At 46.6% G+C, this 25,632-nt stretch overlaps 1 protein-coding gene and 1 pseudogene across 1 annotated transcript in view; one reads left to right on the top strand and one right to left on the bottom strand.

Annotated features, from left to right (window-relative positions):
• TCF7L1 (transcription factor 7 like 1) overlaps positions 1-25,632 on the bottom strand; it is a 189,576-nt gene extending 163,944 nt beyond the window's left edge. The window contains exons 1-3 of the mRNA XM_065927283.1: positions 25,097-25,632; positions 24,951-25,014; positions 24,583-24,710 (exon numbers count right to left, since the gene is read on the bottom strand). Of these exons, the coding sequence (XP_065783355.1) occupies positions 24,583-24,710; positions 24,951-25,014; positions 25,097-25,336 (432 nt within the window). The 5' untranslated portion in view covers positions 25,337-25,632. The remainder of the gene's footprint in view (positions 1-24,582; positions 24,711-24,950; positions 25,015-25,096) is intronic.
• On the top strand, positions 6,441-7,212 carry LOC136162843 (small ribosomal subunit protein eS4-like; annotated as a pseudogene).

Here is a 25,632-nt window from a genome sequence, read left to right as displayed (position 1 = left end):
TGAGGGCGGAAGAGGCTGCAGAAGCTTTAGAAGAAACACCAGAGTTTCTGGTCTCCGGCACAAGCCTCTCTCCGATTCCAGGAATCCCCTTGGCCTTATGCGGGCGCCTCCTATTTATTTACACAAGGCTGAATCCCACCTTCTAGGGCGCTGCAGAGCCCTCCTCCAACACAAAGCCCGATTGTGCTGCCACCTCCTCACAGCCAACTCGGAGACAGAAACTCGCCAGAGGGAAGACAATTTGTACCAGAGATGGAGACGCAGGCAGATTTAAGGGCACGGTCCTTCAATAACGGCGATCTTTCTTAGGGTGGAAAACCACCTTCGGAGGACAGACAGGAAGGTGTGGTGGGGGTTTCTGGTGCTAGGAGGCTCTCCTGCAGGTGAGCTCGGGCTGTTCGGTTTTGGACCATCTCCAAAGAGCCAGGCCTCACGGCAGGCCTGACTGAGAGAGAAATTAGCATGCTGCTCTACTCAATTATCCACTTACAGAGAGGCATGACAACATTTCATTAGAGCAGGACATGCAAATCCAAGATGAATCAAGAGTAGAAAACCCCAGTGTTGTGGGGGTTTTTTTCCCCCCAAAAGGAGACAGGAAACTTTATCATCTCCCAAAACTATGCTAGCCTAACCTAGAGTGATTCTAGCAATTCAGACACAGTGATTTTTCGCAGGACTTGCAAGGTGATGCTTTCTCTCTGTACCCAAACCTCTCTCAGCACAGGATTTGGATAACATTATATTTATTTCTTTAATTTTATCTGTTAATTTAGTTTTGGATGCACTGGGTCTTTGTTGCTGCGCGTGGGCTTTCTCTAGTTGCAGCAAGTTGGGACCAGTCTTTGTTGCGGCGCGTGGGCTTCATAGTGGTGGCTTCTCTTACTGTCGAGCGCAGGCTCAGGAGTTGTGGCACACGGGCTTAGCTGCCCTGGGGCATGTGGGATCTTCCTGAACCAGGGATCAAATCCATGTCTTCTGCATTGACATGTGGATTCTTAACCACTAGACCAACAGGAAAGTCCCAGACTTTATTTTAAAACAGGTTCTTATCTTCCCACAGCAAAATACACTTGAAAAGTGCTGAAACAGCCCTCAGGAAAGCTGGACCCCAGAGCTCTGGGTGGGTTTCAGCTTCCCACGGAGTCTGTAGATGGTCTTCGGGTACCAAACCCAGAAAGGCAGAGAGGCCCCAAACAGAAAGCAATGGGCGCCTATATTCTAAAGCACCCATGCCAGAGGGGACAAGGCAGCAAAATGCAGCCTGTTCATTGCTCACCTCCTGGGGTTCTAAGGCCAGGTTAAGGGAACCTCTGGGCTGATGTTGTGGCCACCAGCTTTCCAGCTGCTGCCCACAAAGCAGGCACTTAAACGGCAGTGTGCCTGGTTCCTTGTTTATACTTTGGATTGTTATTGTTCTTGCTCAGTGGCTAAGTCGCATCGGACCCTTTGTGACCTCATGGACTAAGGGATGCCAGGCTTTCCTACCCCTCAGTATCTCCCGGAGTCTGCCCAAATTTGTGTCCATTAAATCAATGATGCCATCCAACCATCTCATCCTCTGTCACTGGCTTCTCCTCCTGTCCTCAATCTTTCCCAGCATCAGGGTCTTTTCCTATGAGTCAGCGGCTCACATCAGGTGGCCAAAGTATTGGAGCTTCATTCCATCCAATGAATCAGGGTTGATTTCCTTTAGGATTGACTGGTTTGATCTCCTTGCTGTCTAAGAGTCTTCTCCAGCACCACAGTTTAAAAGCATCACTTCTGAGGCACTCAGTCTTCCCTATGGTCCTACTGTCACAACAGTACATGACTACTGTATACTTTGGATACTAGAGTATATACCTCTAGGCTCCCCTCCCCAAGAGGCTACTCTGTACCTTCCGTACTTCCTGCAGAATGCTCGCTTTCCTCTAACACTTTGTTTTAAGTTTATTTATTTATTTTTGTCTGTGCTGTGTCTTCATTGCCATGTGCAATCTTTCCCTAGTTTTGGAGAGCCAGGGCTACTCTCCAGATGCGGAGCACTGACTTCTGTTGTTGCGGCTCCTGGGCTCTAGAGCAAGGGCTAGGCCTCAGAATGCAACCACTGGAAGGAGCCCCACAGGCCACCCCGCTCAGCATCTCCACCGTACAGGCCATGTCCAGGCCACATACCCCAAACTCACAAAGCCCCTTCCACCACCACATGGCCTAGTGGGAGGTGGTGCCCTGTGGGAGGAGCCAGCAAAAGTGAGTTCTAAATCAATCCTCGCCACTGGAAGGCTGAGTGGCCTCAGACAAAGATCTTGACCTCTCTGAGCCTTGATTTCCTCCAGAGCAAAGCAGGAATCACAGTGCCCACCTGTAGGGTCATTCTGAGGATTAAGTGAGCTAATATATGCAATACTCCTCTGGGACACTGAACACCCACAAGAAAGAGACTATTATTTCTGCAAAAAAGTACTGCTCAGAAAGAAGAAAAATTCAGGTACAACTCTTGCTATGTTTCCCTTTTTTTTTGGCCATGCCTTGCAGCTTGTATATGCATTGTGAGTGTGCGTGCTCAGTCACTTCAGTCGTGTCCAACTCTTTGCAACCCCATAGACTATAGTCCATCAGGCTCCTCTGTCCATGGAATTCTCCAGGCAAGAATACTGGAGAGGGTTACCACGCCCTCCTCCAGGGGATCTTCCCAACCCAGGGATCAAACCCTTGGCTCATGCATTGGCAGGTGGATTCTTGACCCACCAAGCCACCAGGGAAGCCCATGCATATGCATATACAAATATAATGACATATGCACATGCCCACAGCCACATGTTTATGAGCATACACACACATGCATATGGTTTTATTCGTGTATGATACACTATGTTGTCTGTATACCAGGGTTTTGCAGCCTCAGCACTATGAACATTTGCGGCAAGATAATTTTTGCTATAAGGAACTATCCTGTACCTTTTAAGGTGTTAAGCAGCATTCTTGGCCTCCACCCACGAGATGCTAGTAGTAACTTCCCACTGCCCCCACCACCAAGTCATAACAAACCAAAAATGTCTCCAGACATTGCCAACTGTCCCCTGGGGGACAAAACTGCCCCCACTGGAGAATTAACCGTGTACACACACACACACATTCATATGACATGTGCTTTGACAGAGTGACAAGGGAAGCAAGGTAAGAACAGTAGAACTAAATTTCCGTGGACAGAGCCCTTGCAGTGCGCTCATGGAAACTTTACAGGGACTGCGACTACAAACATACACAGTACTTTTGAGCTTCTTTACATCTGTAAAAACGGTTACTGTGCTCGTAAAGACTGCCCGCAGACTTAATTTGGCTCAGACATACAGAGTCCCATTTAGTGTATAAAATCACTGGGCCCCAAGGCTCCCCAGCTCCAGTCAAGAATATGCTTGGTAACTCAGCCTGGGGGGCAGAATACAGGGGGATCCTGTGTACTCTCGCCTCCCGTGCTGGCCTTGAGCTCCCTCGAGCAGGCCACTGGGGGCCTTGTCCGAGGAAGGGGGCATTTTGTCAAATGTGCAATTCCCTTTTTACTTGATGCGATAGTAGACTGAACTAAATGTCCTCCTGCTGGGTGAACCAACTTGAGTACACGGACATGAGACCATAGGTACACACATACCTGCCTGGCTAATGGAAGTAAGAGTGAACAGTAATCATAATGACGGGCAGAGAGGTGAAGTGGAAGAGGGGAGGTGAATGTCTGCTTTGGAGAGGGGTCTGTTTACCCCAGTGTTGAAAAACAAGAATCCTGAACTCCATCTACCTCATTATGACTTCTTTAACATTTGTTTTTAATTTACCTGAGATCATAATCTCCACTGAGGACCACATGTGAGCCAAACTTGAACTTGAAAACCAAGCTGGGCCTTTTGTTCTGCCTGCCTTAATGCGTACACAAAGGGGCATCTGATTTCTCCCTCCCCCGTGGCCTGAACACCAGCTCTCACTTATGTAACTAATAATGTGAGAGGGGGCTGCAGGCTGTCTGGGGGTAATGGGCCCAGGGACAGGTATCAGGAAATGAAGGTTCCAATCCCAGCTGATTCACTATGTGCCGCTGAGGCAAGAGATTTCAAAGACTGAGCCTCATCTTTAAAAATATTGAGAGTTTTCCTTGCTAGGTGGATGCACTGAGGACATTCAGTAGCATTAAGAAGGTCTACCAGAATTCCAGTTATTCACACTGAAAGTGAAGACCAAGCCATGGTTCCCAAAGTGGGTTTGCTAGAGCTCTGGTCCTGTGAGATGCTATTCAGAATGAAGGGATCGACAGACCCTTCACTCATCCAACAAATATCTGTGAAGAGCCTTCTAAACGCCTGGTGCTGGGCTTCCCTGGTGGCACAGTGGCAAAGAATCCGCCTGCCAAAGCGGGAGACATGAATTCGATCCTTGGTCGGGGAAGATCCCACAGGCTGAAGAGAAACTAAGCCCACACACAACGATCGAGCCCATGCCCTCGAGCTTTTGTGTGTGTGTGTGTGTGTGTGTGTGTGTGTGTGTTAGTCATTCAGTCCTGTCTGACTCTGCGATCACCAGCTTCTTCTGTCCATGGAATTCTCCAGGCAAGAATACTGGAGTGGGTTGCCATTCCTTTCACCAGGGGATCTTCCCAAACCAGGGATCGAACCCAGGTCTCCTTCGTTGTAGGCAGATTCTTTGCCATCTGAGCTACCAGGGAAGCACTGGTCTAGAGCTTGGAAATCGCAACTACTGAAGCCCGCACATTCTAGAGCCCGTGATCTGCAACAAAAAGAAGCCACTGCAGTGATAAGCCTGAGTTCCACAACTAGAGTAGCCCACACTCACCAAAAATAGAGACAAGCCTGTGTAGCAACAAAGATCCAGCACAGCCAAAAATAAACAAATGAAAAACTGTAAATGCCTGGTGCTAGAATCCCACAGAAAACAGGCCCCTTCCCCAAGTTCTTCAGTGAGGTTAGGCTCCAGAGAAGACAAGCGCCTACTGGGTCATTGTTAAGTCACATATTCACCAGTAGAACAATGTGCTCAAGTACAGGGAGCTCAGCATTTGCATCAGGGACCACGTCTAAGGCTGGGAGCCAGGGACTATGAAGTGAAATGTGTGCATTGGGTGAGGGACACTGGGTAGATGGTAGTATTTCAAACACAAGGAAAGCCTTGGTCAAATAAGCCAGAGGACTCTTGCATAGCACACTCCCCTCTAAGAGACCACACCGGCATGTTAAAGTCTTGCAGAAATGAAGCAATAGTACTACCTCTTAACATCCCTAGGATGTTACTCTGGGAAATGCTGATAGAGGCTCTATTGTTCCCATAGCCTGTAAGAAACTTCAGCATAAAACAAAAGCTCTTGTTTGTATAATTGGAAAACTACCATGTGTCCTCTCAGAACAGCCAAAATACCTTGGAGTTGCTAATGTAATTCTAAAGTATTTTCCTTGGCAAAGGCCTATGAAAACATATGGCTTCTACAACTGCTAACATACCCCCAGTATTACCGATGAAGGAGTGTCCACAGCTACATACCAGTGGGAACTCTGTCTCCAGCACAGACATCTGCTTCATTTTTAAAAGAATGTACAGCCTTAAACTGGGATGAACTGAAGAAATCTTCATAGAAAGTAACATTCAGGGACTTCCCTGGTGGTCCAGCGGCTAACACTCCATGCTCCCAATGCAGTGGGCCGGGGTTCAATCCCTGGTCAGGGAACTACTTCCCACATGCTACAACTAAAGATCCTGAGTGCCACAATGAAGATCCCAGTGCAGCCAAACAATTTTTTTTTTTTTTTAAGGAAAATTAAAAGGATCAACCACCAGTGATCAACTTCTCAAAGATCACACCCAGGACTCCCCTGGTGGTCCAGTGGTGAAGAAGCTGTCTTCCAAAGCTGTTGATGCAGGGTTGATCCCTGGTCAGGGAACTAAGCTCTCACATGCCACAGGCAACTAAGTCTGCAAGCCACAACTAGAGAGAGCCCTGGTGCTCTAGGATGGCAGTCCCCAACCTTTTTGGCATCAGGGACCAGTTTCACGGGAGACAATTTTTCCACTCATCCTGAATGGAGTAGGATTCGTGCTCCTATGAGAATCTAATGCCACTATTGATCTGACAGGAGGCGGAGCTCAGGTGAAAATCCTAGGGATGGGGAACAGCTATAAATGAAGCGTCACTTGATCACCTGCTGCTCACCTGCTGTGCAGTCCAGTTCCTAATGGGCCCCATATCGGTACCATGGCCCGAGGATAGGGGACCCCTGCTCTAGAGCCCACGCACTACAACTAGAGAGCCCTCATGGCTCAAATCCTGAGCCCCCACGCCACAACTAGAAAAGCCCAAATGCTGCAACTAAGACCTGACATAATCAAATAAATAAATATAAATAAATAATTTTTAAAAAAACAAAGATCACACTTGAGCTCTTATTGTGCCTAGCACAGCCATGGCTCAGGGTCGCAAGAAGCACCTGAAACTCGTAGCAGCTCCAAAACATTGGATGCTGGATAAATTGACTGGTGTGTTTGCCCCTCATCCATCTGCCGGCCCCCACAGCTGAGGGAATGTCTCCCCCTAATCATCTTCCTAAGGAACAGACTTAAGTATGTCCTAACAGGAGATGAAGTAAAGAAGATTTGCATGCAGCGATTCATTCAGATCAATGGCAAAGTCCGCAAAGATATAACCTACCCTGCTGGTTTTATGGACGTCATCACCATTGACAAGACTGGAGAGAATTTTTGTTTGATCTATGACACCAAGGGTCGGTTTGCTATTTATCATATTACACTTGAGGAGGCCAAGTATAAACTGTGCAAAAAAAGATATTTGTGGGGACAAAAGGAATCCCTCATCTGGTAACCCAGGATGCTCATACCATCCTTTACCCCGATCCCCTCATCAAGGTGAATGACAACATTCAGATTAACGGGGAGATTGGCAAAATTATTGATTTCATCAGATTTGACACTGGTAACCTGTGCATGGTGACTGGAGGTGCTAACCTGGGAAGAATTGGTGTGATTACAAACTACACTTTTGATGTAGTTCATATGAAAGATGAGAAGGGCAACAGCTTTGCCACACAGCTCTCGAACATTTTCGTTATTGGCAAAGGCAACAAACCGTGGATCTCTCTTCCCTGTGGAAAGGGTATTCACCTTACCATTGCTGAGGAGAGAGACAAAAGACTGGCAGCCAAACAGAGCAGTGGATAAAATGATCTCCACGTGATGTGTCTGGAAAAGTCTTTGTACTTAATTAAAGATAACACCAAATGGTTAATAAAAATAAAAAGATCACACCTGAAAGTTCTCAAAAGTGAATGATAAATTTCCCTTGTTAGCCTAACAATGTTCAGGAGGAAGCCAGATTTTTGCTGTTTATTATATATGATGTGTTAAAATGAGGGAAGTGCAATTATACAAATAACCATATAGTACAGATTTTGTGTACAAGGCACTGTGCTAGGGGCAACGGTGATCAAAAGGGAAATATGACAGCCAGGATTGCTAAGAATATGGGTTCTAGAAAACCAGCAATCCAAAACACAAGTTCATATAAGGAATGGTACAATAGAGAGACTAAATTTCATAGGGGCTAGGGAGACCTAAAAAGTCCAGGCCACCAAAGTTGATAACGAGGTTACCTTAATAAAGTCCTTACTACGTACTCAGTATTGTTCTACATGCTCCTGAAAAACTTTATTTAATCTTTGCAACCATGAGGTAGGTCCTAGGAATATATAAAAATATGGCCTCGGCCTCGGCATTCAGTGTAAATCTGTTGTTCAGTTTCAGCTCCAGTCTTCAGAAGACCTGTACTTCTGCCTGATGGATGAGCATGTGGTCATAGAGGTGACCAATATATCTAATTAGTGTCACAATGTGAGAAACAGAGAAATGAAGCATGTTTGGATTTGCTGTCATTATCTGAAGAAACCCTTTCAAAAACAGGGAAGCATTCCACATGCAATCTGAGTGGAAATCTTGTGAGCTTTATCCAGTGAAATACTAACAGTTGGCAGAAATAGATAAGCATATATTTTATGGAAAGAATATAAGCATGAAAGATAGAAAACAATTCTAATGTACAACTACAATTACTAAATAGGAGGATTAATTAACAGCATTATTAAGAGGACATTAAAAATGGAGAACATTATAACTTTCCTGGTGGTCCAGTGGTAAAGAATCCACCTTCCAATACAGATGATGTAGGTTCCATCCCTGAAGAGGGGAACTAAGATCCTACATGATAAGGTGCAACTAAACCTGCAAGCCAACAATAGAGTGCCTGCCTGCCACAACTACTGAGCCAGCATCACAACTACAGACTCCGTTTGCCACGTGGAAAGATCCTGCATGATGCAATGAGGAAGATCTCGAATGCCATGACTAAGACTCCCTGCAGCCAAATAAATAAATAAATACCAAAAAAAATAGAGAACATTACATACTTTTAGAACAAAAGAAGTGATTGTGTGTCTTAAAATCACAGCTATTACATTCTGCTTTCAAATTCTACAGATTAGTTAATACACTCATAACATTAAACAGAACACCCTTTGGGAGTTTTATATATGCACCCTTAGCATTCAGACTATGGTCTCTAAATAACATCTTTCACTGAAAGGAAGCAGAGAGCCTAGAAATATCTGCCTTAGGTCTACGGCAGGAAATCCACAAGATGAACCTGGAACACCATACCAGTAATCCCGGAAGCATCAAAGACCGCTAAGACTGTATACACAAAAACTCAGGAACCAACTTGAAAAGGCTCCCACTGGCTAAATATGTGGCAATTTGAGCTTCAATAAAGATAATAATTGTAAATCAGTTGAGCTATATCAAATAGGTTTACATCCATGAATCTGTAACAATATTAAAAAAAAAAAAAAAACTTCAGTGGTCACCTTTGCAGGATAATAGGACAACAACTGAACACTGAAGAAAGGATCAAACATTTAAACTGCTTTTTACATATGATCTAGAGCAGGGGTCAGCAAACTGTTTCTGTCAAGGGCCAGATCTTTTCAGCAATGTGAGCCACTTAGGGGGCTTCCCAGGTGGTGCAGTGGTAAAGAATGTGCCTGACAAGCAGGATCAAACTTGTGCCTGACAAGTTTGATCCTTGGGTCAGGAAGATCCCCTGGAGAAGGAAACAGCAATCCACTTCAGTATTCTCACCTGGAAAATCCCATGGACAGAGGAGTCTGGCAGGCTACAGTCTATAGGGTCACAAAGAGTTGACTTTAGCGACTTTACGACTTAGCAACTGAGTGAGCATACATGCACACATGGGCCACTTATGGCTCCAACGGCAACTGCTCAACCCAGCCGTTGCTGTGCAAAAGCAGCCATAGACAATATGCAAATGAATGGGCATGGCTGTTTCAATAAAACTTTAATTACAAAAATAAACATTGGGTTGGCTTTAGCCTGTGGACCTTAGTTTGCCGATCTCTGATCTAAGGTAACTTAGCAATTGATGAAAGGTAGTTTCTCTTTTTGAAAATGTTACAGCTGATAGATGGAGAAGCAATGATACAGACAGACTATGGCCATTTTGAAACTGCTCACAGGTGATGTGGGTGATGATTATCAGTGGTTGCTAATACCACAAAGAGACAGGGAGACCTTCAGTGCCTCTCTGTGAAAGGCCATTTATGAAAGAGTCATGCAAAAATAAAGTAAGAAAGTCTATGAAAGTCAATTTACAGAACCCAAAAAATTTAAAAATAAAATAAATTTTAAAAGGAGAGAGAGAACCTTGGAGCCTGATCAAGAATCTAAATCTAGCTAACGATTTTCAAGAAATACAGGAGGCAGAAAAACAGGTTTAAAGACCCCTGGGGTTGCATTTGAGAAAATCTAGACAGACTACGAGAAACTCCAGTCATCAGATAAGAACCTAAAAATCCCAATTAGGAACTTCTTTACATTCTATGAAGAACGAAGAACAAAATGCCAACTCTGCTACCTCAGTATTTCACAAGATCTCAAAATCATGAGTCGTTAAGTTCTTGGTAAAACTGATTTATCATTGATGTTGGCATAATGAAGGTCATAAAAACTATGAAGAACAAACTATTATTTTTTAAAAAGGACCAAAGTCATCTTGTTCCTTCATCTTAGTATTCGCAAATATGATAAACAATTCAACAACTTACAGAGCTGAGAAATTGTTCCTGAGTTAAAATAACAAACTTTAAAAATCCAACCACCATACAATTTTCATCAAAAATACAAAAATAAATAAATAAAACAAAAAATTTGGCCACTACCCCAGTGATAACTGTTTCTGGTAAGAAACATCAGTGGATACTAAAACCAGTAGTTGAAAGTGATGAACAATGCTATACTTACATAGTCCCAAAGTATCTCCTCATAAGATATTCATAATCACAAACAGTAAAAATAGTAACTTTCACATTGTGAAGAAACTATCATCCAATTAAAAATAAATTTAAAACACACATATACACACACAAAGAAGAAACATTAAAAAACAGTAACTTTCTTGGATAAATCTGGTTCAGTTCAGTTCAGTCCAGTTGCTCAGTCGTGTCTGACTCTGCGACCCCATGAATCGCAGCACCAAATTTTAACCAAATGATCAAAATTAACACCACTTATGAATGGGAAAAACAGATGGTACCTCTTAGGAGAAGCATTGAGAAGGACATCAATTTTGCAGTATTCTTGCCCAAAAGCTACTTGAAGAAACATTAGGGGGGAAAAAAAGTTCAAGGTCCTACAAAATAAATGGCTTGTATTCTTAAAAAGTCAACACAAGACACAGTTCAAAAATCTGTCCTAGGGCTTTCCCTGGTGGCTTAGTGGTAAGGAATTTGCCTGCCAGTGCAAGAGACAGGGGTCTGGGAAGATCCCACGTGCTGGGGAATGACTGAGCCTGTGCTTTAGAGCCCCAGAGCTACTGAAGCCCACATGTCCCAGAGCCCGTGTTCTGCAACAAGGGAAGCCACCGCAATAAGATGCCCAAGCATAACCAAGAGCAATGCCCCCCAATCGCTGCAACTGGAGAAAAGCCTGTGCAGTAACAAAGACCCAGCATGGCCATAAATAAATAATTTTTTTTTAACTTTTCTAGTCTGAGGGAGACTAAAAATAAAATTATTTAAAAAAAAAAAAAAAAAAACTATTTTAGACTGAGGGAGGCTAAAAATACCTGACAACTAAGTACAGCACATGGTCTTAGGCACCTTCTGGACACCTCCCATACCCACTAAAAATTTTTAACATTTTCTTTTATGACAAAAGCCATTAGGAAGACAATCAGCCAACAACTGAATAAGGTCTGTAGTTGAGACAGCAGGGCTGTCTTGATGTTAATTTCCTGATTTGGATAATTATATCACGGTAAATGTCCTTGGTTTTAGGACAAACACACAAAGCTATCTAGTGGATCACTTCCTCTCGATTCAGAAAAAAAATTATAGAAAGAAAGATTTTTAAAATGTAATAAATGTTAACATTTGGAGAAATCTGGAGGAAAGTATATAGAAATTCTCTGTATGAGTCTGCATCCTTTCCTATGTCTAAAATTATTCCAAAATAAAAAATTAAAACTTGTGTGTGTGTATGAATTAGTTGTATGCACATCATCCTATTGATAGATGATCTCACACAAACTACTAATCTGTTTTGTTGCTTTTTTGATACAGATCACTTTTCAAATCTTGACTTAATTTGTTACAATATTGTTTCTATTTTACTTTTTGGGTTTTTGGCCACAAGGTATGATCCCCAACCAGGAACTGAACCACACCCCCTACACTGAAAGCAGGGGAAGTTTTAACTTCAGATTTCGAAGGAAGTCCCCAAACCCATAATCCTTTGAAAGTCATATATAAGTCTTTTCAGAGGGAACTGATAGCCATGTAAACTTCAAAACCACGCACCAAGTACTGAAGTTGATGTACTAACTACTTTGTTTAAGCATTTCTGGTTCTCCCCTGATGATACCATTCCATCGTTTCCTAAAATATATTTTAAAGTACTGCAAGAAAGTATCCATGTATTAAAATATTAGTTAAAATTTTTGGTCACTAAACATATTTATAAAATTGTAATAATACTGACATCTCTTCTTATATCCCAGAGACTCATTCTATGATGTTGCTATTTAATTTAAGACTTGAACAAATCCTGGTTTTAAAACGTAGTCCACTCAGCCAAAACGTTAATGCAGTGACTCTCAAATACTACCACTATCCCTATTTTGCCTAAGAGGGCCCTGGGGCACAGGAGCACAGAGCCAGACCATGGCTGGGCTAGGGTTCAAAGTCTGACTGCAGCCAAACCCCAGTCGCAGACCCCTTAGCCACAGACACCACCGGTCACTGGAGGATGCTTTTATACCCTTCAATCCTTGGGCTTCTCTCCACCAGTCCTTTCTCTTTTCAGTGCAAGGTGAAAGGAACACTTATTAAGGGACTCTGGCTAACTCTAGGCTCTCTTACCCTCTCCACTCCTTCCTGTATTAACTCTGCTTAGGAGGGCCTGGGAACACATGGGTGAAGATCTCTTTCCCACTTCAAAGCTTCAGACCAATGTCTCTCCCCCTGACAAGCATTTTATTAACAGAAACGTTTATGCTGTAAGTTAAATATGATGTGTTTTCATCTCACGTATCCCTAAGACTCCCACTCCCACATACCTCTCCTTTATGCAACCCACCTAGAAATGTTTAGATAGATGATATGATTAATAAGTAATGGCTGTATCTAATTTGCATACAAATACTCACACATGTACAAGCAAGGGGGGCTGGTCAGGAGTGGCAGTAGGCAGTAGACCGAGTCACCAGATGTACAGACCAATACTGCATATTGCAGTATCTAAGGACCCAAGTTTACCTCCTCAAGATGTCAAAGCAAAACGCAAGGGAAACTGAAGGGGGTAAAAAGCAGATCACATGGAGCTGCACAGCAAAGACAAGCAAAGAAAGATTAAGATTGCAATGAATACTGTCTCTGAAACTATAAAGACACCCACCATTAAGGCTCTGACTCTACCCCAGGCAGAAGCAGTGATCACAGTTCCTCCTCTTAAAGGGCTGGGGAAGCCACTGAAAAGAATGAATGTAGAGACGTTGCTTATTACTCATTTTTTCACTTGTGCGCCATTTCTTTGTATCTTGCTCCAAATGGCACTTATACATTATTTTGGCCTGTCCACTTCCAGGAGAGGGGAAATGGCAGCACTGTCCCTGGAATGATGGCTTTACAACCTTCAGGAGAGGTGACTCTGGGCTCTTCCACTTACTCAGTCTCAGCATCTTTGTGGATAAAACAGAGATTGTACCATCAGACATGGTACCAGTAGTAAATGGTATAACACTACAGGTGCCTACAGGCTGCTTTTTAAAAATATTGAGGTTTAAATATTCATGCTATCAACATTCAACACATGTCTATGAATCATTCATCATGGGTCAGGTGTTCGAGTTTAACAAAGAAATATTTCAAGGTGCATTTCCTCCATAGCATTGCTTTCTGCCAGAGTTGCTGTGGATCTCCCTGAGGGGAGGAGGGTAAAACTCCAGGGGATACAGCTGAGCTCCCATCCTGTTTTCATCACTCATAACTGTCTGATCTTGGGCAAGCCCCCCATCTCCCTGAGCTTGTGCTGCTTATCCCTGGGAGAGCTGGATGGGCCTTCCCGGCTCAGAGGGCTTCAGGGTACCCAAGCAGAGTCCTTGCACAAGAATCTCAGAGAGGAACACCCAGCGCACTCCTAGAAGGTATGTGTTATAAATCCATCTGATTCTAGTGACTCTGGTATACGATTTTTGAAATTTACAGAGAAGAGTATAGTCCCAGACATCAGAAATCACTACTGCCAACAAATCTGGATGCACAAATTGATCGGCTTTTCTTTTCCCCTTTCTCTCCCTTGTTGGTTATTTATTTTAAATACAGCAGTGTGAAGCTGAACTTTTCATACCGCCATTCCTATTTCTTTTGTTTTTCTTCCTTATCATCAGATCCATCTATTTCTTAATCACAGTTACTATCTCATATTTACATCTCTGCTCTTCCACACAATATACTTTCTATAGACATTCCTACAAATAACGGCCCTGTTTACAAAGTATGTAAGACAATTACCTCACTAAGATTAGTGCCTTGTAATATGCAAATTCCCAGGAGGGCTTAGCTAGGACTTCCGGAGCCTCCCCAACTTCTATTAACCATAGTTTTGCAGTTAGCGCTGTCATGTCCAACTCTTTGCAACCCCTGGAAGCCCCTTATTATTCTTTCTGCCATGCTATCGCTTTCAGAAAGAGACCACCTAGAAGGTAAATTTTGGAAGTGAATGAAAATGTATCAGATTACTTGATTCCTAATTTTAAACCATCTTACACACATGCGCACACACACAGAAAAGGGGTGGTGATGGGGACTAACACATTGTCTGTAAATCTCTGTGTAAATATTTAGCATTTACTTCTTTCACAATCAATTTACTCCAAGAATTACAAGTGATTGGGGGGGGATTTTTAATTTCTAAAGAACTTGTTTAAAAGCAACCAATTTATAAAATATTTTACAAAATGCACAATAAGAAAATAATATTTGCATACTTGGTTCACCAGAGCTCGGTTTGTTAACCAAACTATGTTGTAATCCAAATCGCAGGGGTAGGAGCCAGCCTGCTCCGCCCGCCTCGTTCCTTGCAAGACACACTTGCAAGCCTCACTGATTTCAACCAGGAAAGACAGTCCCTCAACCCTGTTTAGAAAAGTTCATGCCTATGTTAGCAGATAGCCACTGTTTTCTCTGAAGGCAACAAGCTAGTGAAGCTACTGGGGTTGCCTTCTAAAGGATGCTTAACACCTGTGGAGCATAGACAGTATACTAGAGGAAGAATTTGAACCACAGCTGCTCACTCACTTATACAACTATTTATTTGGGAAGCTACCTTCTCAGGTCCAAGTTGGAACAAACCTACCCGCCCTTCACTCAAACTGATAACTCACAGATTCCTGAACAGAAAGACAAAGGTCACCTGCCCTTCTTCCAAGAGAAGGAGGAGGAGCTAGGGGCATCAGGCATGCGTAGAGAGTCACAAGGGTGGAATGGGAAGACCCAGACCTTGCACTCACAACCAATTTCAAATCTTTGTGCTGTTAATGACCAGTTGTGTGACCTTAGAGAGACACTTGACCTCTACGAGTCTGTCTGCCCAGCAGCAAAATGGGAATAGCAAGTATTTATTTCTTAGCAGGTCAGAAGCAGTGACAAGTGTTCAAGTTTTAGGAACCATTGCCAAGTTCTTTCCTGGTGGGTGCGCTGTCAACAGCCTTCAAGAACAGCAACTAAGAACACCCACTTCATTTGCCATTTAACGGTCTTAGTAAGACAAAACCTTTGTTAATCTGGTGGCCAAAAAATGGTGGTTGTTTTTAACTATTCACATATTTAGTAGACATTCAACGTTTCTTCTTCTCTGAATTTTTTGTTTACACTTATTTTATACTTATTTTCTTCAACTGGGATGAAAACTTAGAGCTTTGTTCCTCCTTTTGAATGAAACACGGGGTTGACCAAAAAGTTTGTTTGGCTTTTTCTGTACGATATTACGGAAAAACCCAAATGACTTTTTTGGACAACCCAATAGATTTCTAATGGGCTTCCCTGGAAGCTCAGTTGGTAAAGAATCCACCTGCAATGCAGGAGACACCAGTTCAATCCCTGGACTGGGAAGATCCCCTGGAGAAGGGACCAGCTACCCATTCCAGTCTTCTGGCCTGGAGAATTCCATGGACTGTATAATCTTTGCTCTGCAAAGAGTCAGAGCAACTTTCACTTCCAATAGATTTCTAAACTGCTGGCATGGTTTGAAAGTGTGCCTGTGACTTCATTTCCTGTCCTGAGGACTCCAGGTGACTGGGTCTCATCCCTTACTACTTCCACAAAAACTCATGAAAAGAGCCATGTTCAGGGAAATATTTTTATGATTTAATTTTCAAATTTTGAAGTGTATTTCTAAACTAAAAGGTCATTTTTCCCCTGTAAATCTGTAGGCTATACAAGGAGATCAAACCAGTCAATCCTAAAGGAAATCAACCCAGAATATTCATTGGAAGGACTGATGCTGAAGCTGAAGCTCTAATACTTTGGCCACCTGATGTGAAGAACTGACTCACTGGAAAAGACACTGATGCTGGGAAAGATTGAAGGCAGAAGAAGGTGATCACAGAGGATGAGACGGTTGGATGGCATCACTGACTCAATGGACATGAGTCTGAGCAAACTCAGGGAGACAATAGAGGACAGGAAAGTCTGGTGTGCTGTAGTCCATAGGGTCACAAGAAGTCTTAGTGACTGAGTGATTTAGTGACTGAACAATACACATAATGAAAAGAAAAGAATTAGGATTCTGAACCTAAAGCCTTTAGAACCTTAAAGGTGTCTGAAAAATTGAGGGAAAACTCAGAGCATGTCAGAAAGAAGTTGACCGGTACCCCAGAAACGTTCCCCGGGCAGCACACGCAGTATAGAGGAAAAAGCAAGCCCCCTTTACCTCCCCCATGTTCCCTCATTCCCAAATGCCAAGGTTTTGGAAACTGCAATTATTTCATTGCTCCCTTAATCCAATCCAGTTTAGGAGAAGACAATAAAACATGGAACATATAAAAACCGCCTCTAAAAATACATTATTAGATTAGCCAACATGGGGCAATTTTCTACAAGCTTTTATGCGGTCAGTCCTTTCCCATCCCCAATTACTTATCACGTCCCAACATCTGGCCCTGACTGCAAATGAGTTGGGTTTTGGTCCCCCACCTCTGTCCCCCATCAAAGTCAGCCAGCTCCAGACAATAAAAAGAGGAAAAATTTCCCAAGTGTGTGTCATATCTTTCAATCAATGCACAAACATTTCATTATTAACATGTAGCTAAAAGGTTCCCAACAAGTTTGGCTTTATAACTGGGTACAGAGAAAGGGCCTGTAGTTTGCTCACTGCCAACAAAAACCCCAGCCAACCTGCCCTTGGTTTTTCTGAGAATCTCAAAGCCATCTAGCCAACCAATGCACTCCGTTCTCAATTTCTGCAACTCCACCTCTGCATTTTTCTACATCCTCTTCAGCTCTTGGGCTCACCTGCCAAGTCAGGAGGAAAACGCCTACCGTTTGGTAGATGGAGCTGCACAGTATCCTCCATCTATGAGGGAAGAAGACTGCCTTCTTCTCAAAGTTCTCAGTCTCATCTTTTCCTCCCTCTCTCTCCCATTCACCCTCCACCCTACCCTGTACAAACAAGCTCCCTCTCCAGCACCCTGCAAGGATTCTCCACAGCCTGCAGCTCTTCCCCTCCATCTGCCACAGCACATCTGTCCAGGGTCTGGTTTTCCAACACCTCCCAGGTTATGGTAGACCGGAAGTGACGTGTGTAGGATACAAGGCTGCGCGTGCGTGTGTGTGGACCGGAAGTGAAGTGTGTAGGATACAAGGCTGCGCGCGCGCGTGTGTGTGTGGACCGGAAGTGACGTGTGTAGGATACAAGGCTGCGCGCGTGTGTGTGTGTGTGTGTGTGTGTGCGCGCGCGTGTGTGTGTGGACGGGAAGTGATGTGTATAGGATACAAGGCTGCTCGTGTGTGTGTGGGGGGGGGACCGGAAGTGAAGTGTATAGGATACAAGGCTGCTCGTGTGTGTGTGTGTGTGTGTGTCTGTGTGTAGGTTATGGTAGACCGGAAGTGACGTGTGTAGGATACAAGGCTGCGCGTGCGTGTGTGTGTGTGGACCGGAAGTGAAGTGTGTAGGATACAAGGCTGCGCGCGCACGCGCGCGTGTGTGGACCGGAAGTGACGTGTGTAGGATACAAGGCTGCGCGCGCGCGTGTGTGTGTGTGTGTGTGCGCGTGTGTGGACGGGAAGTGAAGTGTATAGGATACAAGGCTGCTCGTGTGTGTGTGGGGGGGGGGACCGGAAGTGAAGTGTATAGGATACAAGGCTGCTCGTGTGTGTGTGTGTGGGGGGGGGGGTTATGGTAGACCGGAAGTGAAGTGTGTGGATACAAGGCTGTGCGTGTATGTGTGTGTGTGTGTGTGGACCGGAAGTGAAGTGTATAGGCTACAAGACTGCTCGTGTGTCTGTGTGGGGGGGGGGGGGGACCGGAAGTGAAGTGTATAGGATACAAGGCTGCTCGTGTGTGTGTGTGTGTGTGTGTGTGTGTGTGTGTAGAGTCTGGTGTGGGTTCTGGCTGAGGAATGAGTGACGGGCCACAATGCAGGACCTCTGTGTGTGTGTGTGTGTGTGTGTGTGTGTGTGTGTGTGGGTGTAGAGTCTGGTGTGGGTTCTGGCTGAGGAATGAGTGACTGGCCACAATGCAGGACCAGTCCTGGTGATATGATAGCAACTGAACGCCTGACTGAGAAGCCTGAAGCTAGTATCTATCCCTGACTACCTACCTTTTTTTTTTTTTTTAACTTCTCTACTTTTGGCTGCGCTGGGTCTTCCTTGCTGCATTTGGGCTTCCTCTGGTTTCACCAAGCGGGGGCTACTCTCCAGTTGCGGTGCACAGGCTTCTCAATGCAGTGGCCTCTCTTGCTTTGGAGCACAGGCTCTAGGTGTACGGGCTTCAGTAGCTGTGGCACACGGGCTTAGTCGTTCCTTGGTATGTGGAATCTCTCCTGGACTAGGGATCAAACACATGTCCCTTGCATTGGCAGGTGGATTCTTAGCCACTGGACCCTGGAAGTCCCCCACCTACCTTTCTCATCACCACACACCTGAATACTGCTCTCTGTGGGCACCAGTTACTTCCCGATTAGTGACTTCCTAAAACTCCTTTTGACTTCTCAGTCCTCTTATTGCCTCTCTCTGTGGCATCTGACCCTGAGGACACCCGCTCCCCTCTCTCTTCCCTCCAGCTTCTGTGCCATCACCATACCTAAGGTCTCCTCCCTCCTTAGCAAGCGTTCCTTTCCATCCTCCCTCAGTGATTTCTCTGCTCTGATATTCCCCCTCCTTTCTTCTCCCGCTCCTTGCATCATCTTATTGCTTCAGTTTCAACTATTCCCTTAATATCCCCTCAAACTCAAGGTGCCGCCAATGAGACTAAGCAGTTCCTTCAAGTGAGAGCCTCTGATAAACTTGTGTGGACTTTCATTACTCAAACAGTTCACGATAAGCATCCGTCCAGCACTGGGGAGGCAAAGATGGCAGAGCAGGGCCCCACCTGCTCCAAGTCACCCCCCAGGTCATCTAGGCTCAGACATTAGCAGTTACCTGTGATATCAGCCACCCCCTCCCTCCCTCCCTCCCTCCTTTTCTCCCTTCCTCCCTCCCTCCTTTCCATCCTTCCATCTACCATCTCTCCAAACACAAATTCAAGCAACCACGCCAGTCTCCCACATCCTACTCTTCCTTCCCATTCAAATATTCTAAGCCCCTTTCACCTCATCCCTGGACTCCCCTGAGTGTCCCAAGCATTCTAGCTCCTCCCAGGTCCTCTCTCCACAATCACTATTATCCTTCTAAGCACAAGTACAAGTCAATTGCCTCCCAGCAGAACTTTGGATGGTTCTCTGCTGCCTCTTAAATAAGACCAGATTCCTTCACTGGCTTTCTAGGTCTGGCCCTTTATCTTTCCAGACCCAATGGAAGAACTTGCATTGCCCAAACGGCCCTGACCTTTCCCTTCCTCCATGCCTGTGCTCTCTCTCTGCTGTCTTCTACCTCAAGACATGGGTGCAGAACTTCCACTTTTCATTCTAACCACCTTAATACTTTTAAGTTTTTTATTATCAACAAGAATTACTTTGTTACAATATTGCTTATTTTATCTTTGGGGGTTTTTGGCCAGGAGGCATACGGGATCTTAGCTTCCTAACCAGGGATCAAACCCATGACCTCTGCACTGGAAGGTCTTATCCACTGGATTACCAGGGAAGTCCCTCAACAAGAACTACTTTGAACTAAAGAATGGTGAGTGACAGGGACCAATTTAAAACAATTTCCTTTACCTGCTTTCCTTGACCATGACCATGCCAGCCCAAAACAATTTTTCTACTCTTTTTATTCTTCAAATTTTCCTCTGAATTAGCTTGACTCTTAACAAGAGCCTTCCTAATGGTCTGTACTAACATTACTTCCTCCTAACTCACTTTTTAAGTCCCTCAGGGCAAAGTTGGTTCTAATTCATCCTAACTCTCACAGCCCCTTAGTCATTGGCCATGATAAGTCCTCAATAAACATCAGATGAAGTCGAGGAGTTAGGACCTTATCTTAAGGATGCCAATCTAAATTTCCCCAGCTTAGCCAGTAAAAAAGGACTCTAACTTGGACTATAAGTAGGATCTTTGCATAATGCATTTTCCAGTGAGATAATCATTTAAATTCCTTTTTTATGCCACAATTTTTGGGGTAACTCTGCACATCACTGTAAAGCCTGGGGCACTCTGTGTTGTAGGTTAGATGTGTGTGTGTACAGGCACTAACCTACTTGCTCCTCAAGATTCCCTAGAAGTGAGATCAATGAAGAATGAAACCAACCCAAAACTTTCCAAAACTATAACAGAGCAAGCAGGTATTCCCTGCCGGATCCACCCACTCAAAGAAAAGGAACTCCGCAGAGTCTGTCACTAGCCGTCACCCCAGCAATCTAAGTGCCAAAACTTCAGCAACGCAGACAGGGCCCTCGTAAACGCTCATTCCATGTGAAAAGACCTCATTAAACCCTGAGTTATATTTAGAAAAAAATGGAACAGAAGTTATATTTAGATGAAATGGCTTAAAAGAACTTTCCCAAAAGCAGCATGTTTATACTGATCTTTTACACTGATCTTCCAAAAGAAAAAGTTTGACTGGGCTTTTACATACACCTCCAAAAAAACCCCAGAAAACTTCTCTATACATACACAAAGATTTCTGCTTGGGTTCCTCTGTATCAGATATCAGTAAGACTGCCCATGGGATGCAATGGGATGCCAAGGACTTAAAAAATGGGCCCATGTTTAGAAGACAGAGGAACTGCATACAGAAATTTGAGTTGTAATGGCCTGAGAAATGTATGAATGAATAACTTGGAGCTTGAGCAGCACAACAGTAGTTCTAAAATTTATAAATAGGACCCCAAACTATCGATTTCCTCAGTGACTCTACCTGCAACCGTTCTTTTCCAAAATGTCATTAGCACTCACACTACGGTCACACTCAAAACTCCTATCACTTTGTAGACTCGCTCGCTGAACCACACTCCGCGTTTTCTCTTTGGTTCTGACTCGTCAGGCTATTTTTGACATCTGCTTTCTTCTGCGTTGACTTACATTTTCCTAACAAAATTCTAGTCAACAGCACTGAGGTGGTTTAGTAAACTGGTGAAGTCTTTTCATGAATGAATGTATAATTTTGGGTGACTCTTGGAAGGAGTGAAAAGTGGTTTGCGGCAGTTAGTCCTCTCTTCACAGGCCACAGGGTCCCCCCGGGCTCCAGAGGAGAATGAATCACGGCTCAGAGGCTTGGCACACGCCCCAGGTTAAGGGGACCTCTTCTCTAAAGAGGCTCAGGAAGAGGCCACTTCCCAGCCAAGCCAGATTGGAGGGCAAAGGACACAACGCGTGGGGAGGAGACAGCCAGACTGGAGGACTGGCTGGCCCCCAGTTGTCCCAGAAGGAATTTTGCCAGTGGGCGAGGGTGCTGCAGCCCTGCTGTTCACTATTCCTAGGGTCAATTAATACTCTGAAAAACACTCCAGCCAAATCTCATTTTTGCCTCTGGTTTGATATTTCCAAGCAGAAGAGAACTGAGGTTGCCTGGTTTTATAGACCTTAGAGCAGCCAGCCCAGGCTTGTGAAACTTGGAGGTGAAACCAAAAAAGACCAAGGCTGCTAAACCAGAGAACAGGTCACACATTCCAGGCACCACTCTCCTCACCCTTCAGCCACCTTCCTCCCCCTTCTTTCCTCCCAATATCCACCTAAAACATTTTACCAGGCAAGGATCCCCACAGAGGGCCACTTTGTCTGCACCTATAGTTTGCCTTCAGTGAGAATCACATTAATTTCACTAATATAATCATTCAGCGGAAAAGCATCATCTCAATCTGAGAGTTCAGACAATCAAGTGCTTAACTAACAGTCACTGATGCCCAAAGATAGGATCAAATTAGCAGGTTCTACTGAGCTGATATAAATGCAGGAAACTTCAATGAACTCCGTAACCCGGCAGGTCAAAACCCAATGACAGACACATAAGGGGCACAGAATCCAAGGAGGCATTGAACTTACTTCTGCAAGGGCAATTCACCGGGGAGGCAAGATAGAAACAGAAGAATGAGATGAGACATACCAAGTCTCTTATGAAGGGTAACGGAGAGGGTGAGTGTTCTTGGAGGCTGAAAAAGCAGGATGGCAACATGGGCTCAGGCAAAGAACAGCTGAAGGGATAAGCAGGAAAAAGTCAAAAGCATGCAGAGGGGAAAGTTCAGCTTCCGCCAAGAAGGACTCCAAAAGTCCCATGCAGGTCTGGATATAGTAATCAGGAAGCCCCAGGACCAAAAAGAAGCAGCCTTTGGGAGCTCTTAGTAAAAGAAGACATAAAATGGTAAAAAGAAAGAAGGGTGGTAAAAGATGGCAGCAGGAAGGAGGGGACTGACACAAATAAAATCTGTCCCACTTCAGGGCTCTTGAGGGGGAAGGGAGGAACAGCATAGGAAGACAGGGAGCTGTCACCATTCTGTCACCAGAAACCCACTCCAGTATTCTTGCCTGGAGAATCCCACGGACAGAGGAGCCTGTCAGACTACAGTCCATGGCAAAGAGTCAGACATGAATGAAGTTACTTAGCATGCAGTGAGAAAGGGGAAAGAGCGAGCCAGATCCAGTCAAATAACTGGTGATATTTGGAACACTTCTGGTGACTTTATCTGCATCAGGACATGGATCTGGATCGGTGCTGAGTCACAGAAATGCCAAACTCCTTTTCCCAGACATCTAAAGGTAAAAGGGAGAAAAGGGGCTGCGGTAGTGTGACGTCACACACAACTACAGAAACCCTACTAAAACCTTGGGAACTGAATTACATCTGCGGACACCTACGAGAATCTGTGAAAACCTAAACAAAGGCTTGTTTTGCTCAACTTTTACTGACACCTTTCTTTTTATATGAATGAGAAAAAGCAACAGCCAGATGTCCCGTTTCTAGTCAGGACTTCTATTCGGGAGGTACCAGGATGCTCCAAGCCTGGGCCAAGGATGCAGGGTCTTCCCTGCTTGAAAGGGGAAGCTGTTGTGGCCCCACTCCGCTCTCCGTTGGTCAGAGTTCTCAGCCTTCACTTGCACGCCCCAGGGGCCTGCCGAGCGACCCTTCTGAACCTCCGCACACGTCTCCGCTCTCCACGGACCGCTGGACCATGACAGCAGGGACGGTCCATTCAGCACCGTTTCCCAGGCAGCCCTTTAATTGTGATCGTCATTGAAGGGCAGCTTGAGCATAAAGTGAGTTTGTCCGGCCAGCTCTTAAGGAGCCAAACACCTCCCACCCCCAATCAAGCACGAACTGGCAGGCGCTGGGAAACTGGGCAGGAAGCAAAGAGAACCACTGTGCTGTGCGTGGCGCCCAAGCAGCGCGCAAGAGCCTGGCACGTAGTAGGTAGGCGTTCACCCAAGATCTGCCAGCGGACCTAGCACCTGGGCTGGGGCCCTCGGGTGGGGTGGCAGCTCAGGGCACACACACACACACACACAAAACCCGGCCAGCCCAAAGGGCTGCAGCCCTCGCGACGCGGGGGGCGGGAGTTAGAGCCTGGGAGGGGGCGAAGGAATCCGCCCTCATTTGCACGTCGTCTGGGGCCCGGTCAATTTGCTTAATCACCGCTCTAAATGCCAGCGCGCAGCACACAATGCGCGCCCATTAACAGGTTTAAAGTGTCGCAGCGCTCGCTTTAAATGAGAAAAGCCGGCAACAAAGGGAGAAAAAGCCAAGTTCCTCAACTTGAAGAATGCCTCGATTCGCCCTCGAAATCATCTCGGCGAGTTTAAAATCCCGAGCTCTACAGAAAAGTTGAGGCCCCAGCGCGAGGGATGGGGGTGGGGAGGGGGTGTGTGTATGTGTGTGTGTGTGTGAATAACCCGCCACGAATACTGGGTTTCTTAGGAACCGACTCTTAGCAGCCCAGCGAAGCTAGAGTCGCGGGGCAGCGTCTCCAACCCACCTCCCCCGGCCCCATTGCCCAACTGCCAGGGAAAGCGGACCGATTTCCAGGAAGAAAGCAAGACCACCTCCCCCCTCCACGCCCCGCGCAACACACACTCCCGCCCAACCGGCACAAATCCAAGTTTTTCTTTAGCGCGAGCAAAGAATTCTGGACACCAAGGAGAACGCCAGAAGTGGACCCGAAGCGGCTTCCCAGCCAAAGGGGAGAATGTAAGGGAATGTTCCAGGCACTCCCAGCGCAGCCTAACCCTCGACTGCCGGAGTGGTTCATCTCCGTAAGCAAGTTCTGCCTAGGATCCTCCCGGGACGGCCCCATCCCCCACCCCGTCGCCGAGCCCGGGGGCGCATCTCTCGGGCCCCGACCGCCCGCGCGCCGGGGCGCGGCGGGACGGGGACTCACCGTGCGCGCTCCTCCGGGAGACAGGGGTCCGTTGGGAAGGTACGGACTGCTCAGGTCCGGGATCATCAGGAACGGGTAGCCAGGGTAGGGGGGCCCCTTAAAGAACGCGCCGTCCTGGGGCCTTCTCACTGCCGGTAAAACCAAGGCGGGGGTGAGGCCGGGGCCCTCGGGACAGCGCCTCGGTAAGGGGTCCCGGGGCGGGGACCGGGAATCCAAGCGCCCCCCACGCGCGCCCCAGGACGGCTGAGGCCGACGGGGGCGAAGAGCAGGGGCACGGCCACCGGGGCGAGGGGGACCGAGGGCGACCCGAGCCGAGGCGCCAAGCGCAGCGGGGCCAGGAGCGGGAGACAGCCCGGACCCGCACGTACCTTCGGCGAAATAGTCCCGTGGCTTCTGGAAAGCGTCCCGGGCGGGCTGCGGGCGCCTCTCCGCCTGCGAAGGAGACACAAAGGCGAGGGCGGGTGAGCGGGCGCCGGGCCGGGGTCCCGGGGGTCGGCCGCGGGGGCTTCCTCACCTCCGAGTCCGAGCTGCTGCTCTGGTTCTCCGACTCGTTGACCAGGGACGACTTGACTTCGTCCAGGTCCCGCTGCGCCGACGCGCTGTCGCTGCTCGGCTCCTGCTCCTCGCCTCCCTCGTCCTGGAAGGGGATCAGCTCGTCGTTGGCCCCGAGGTCGTCCCCTCCGCCGGCTGCCCCGGCGCCCGAGCCGCCGCTGCCGCCTCCCGAGCCGCCGCCGCCGCCGCCGAGCTGGGGCATGATGGGGCCGCGGGCCGGGGCCGCCGCTCTCCGAGCCCCTCGCCGCCCGCGCCCGGCCCGGCCCGGCGCCCGCCCCTCCCTCCCTCCCTCCCGTTCGCCGGCCTGCTCCGCTCGCCGCCCCGGCGGCTGCAGCAACAAAGTTTTGACAGGGCGTGGCCCGGAGGGAAGCGGGGCCGGCGCGACCGGACGGGGGCGGGGGCGGCTCGGCTCCGGCCCCTAGGGCAGCGCGGAGCCCGGGGCTCCCCAACTCGCTGCTGCCGCCGCCGCCTGCTCCACCGGGGCGTCCCAGCGCCTGG

Source organism: Muntiacus reevesi, chromosome 3 (genome assembly GCF_963930625.1).
Source record: "Muntiacus reevesi chromosome 3, mMunRee1.1, whole genome shotgun sequence".
In the NCBI taxonomy this organism is placed as follows: Eukaryota; Metazoa; Chordata; class Mammalia; order Artiodactyla; family Cervidae; genus Muntiacus; species Muntiacus reevesi.
Note: the sequence above shows the minus strand (reverse complement) of the source record. Positions and strands in the feature narration are given on the sequence as shown.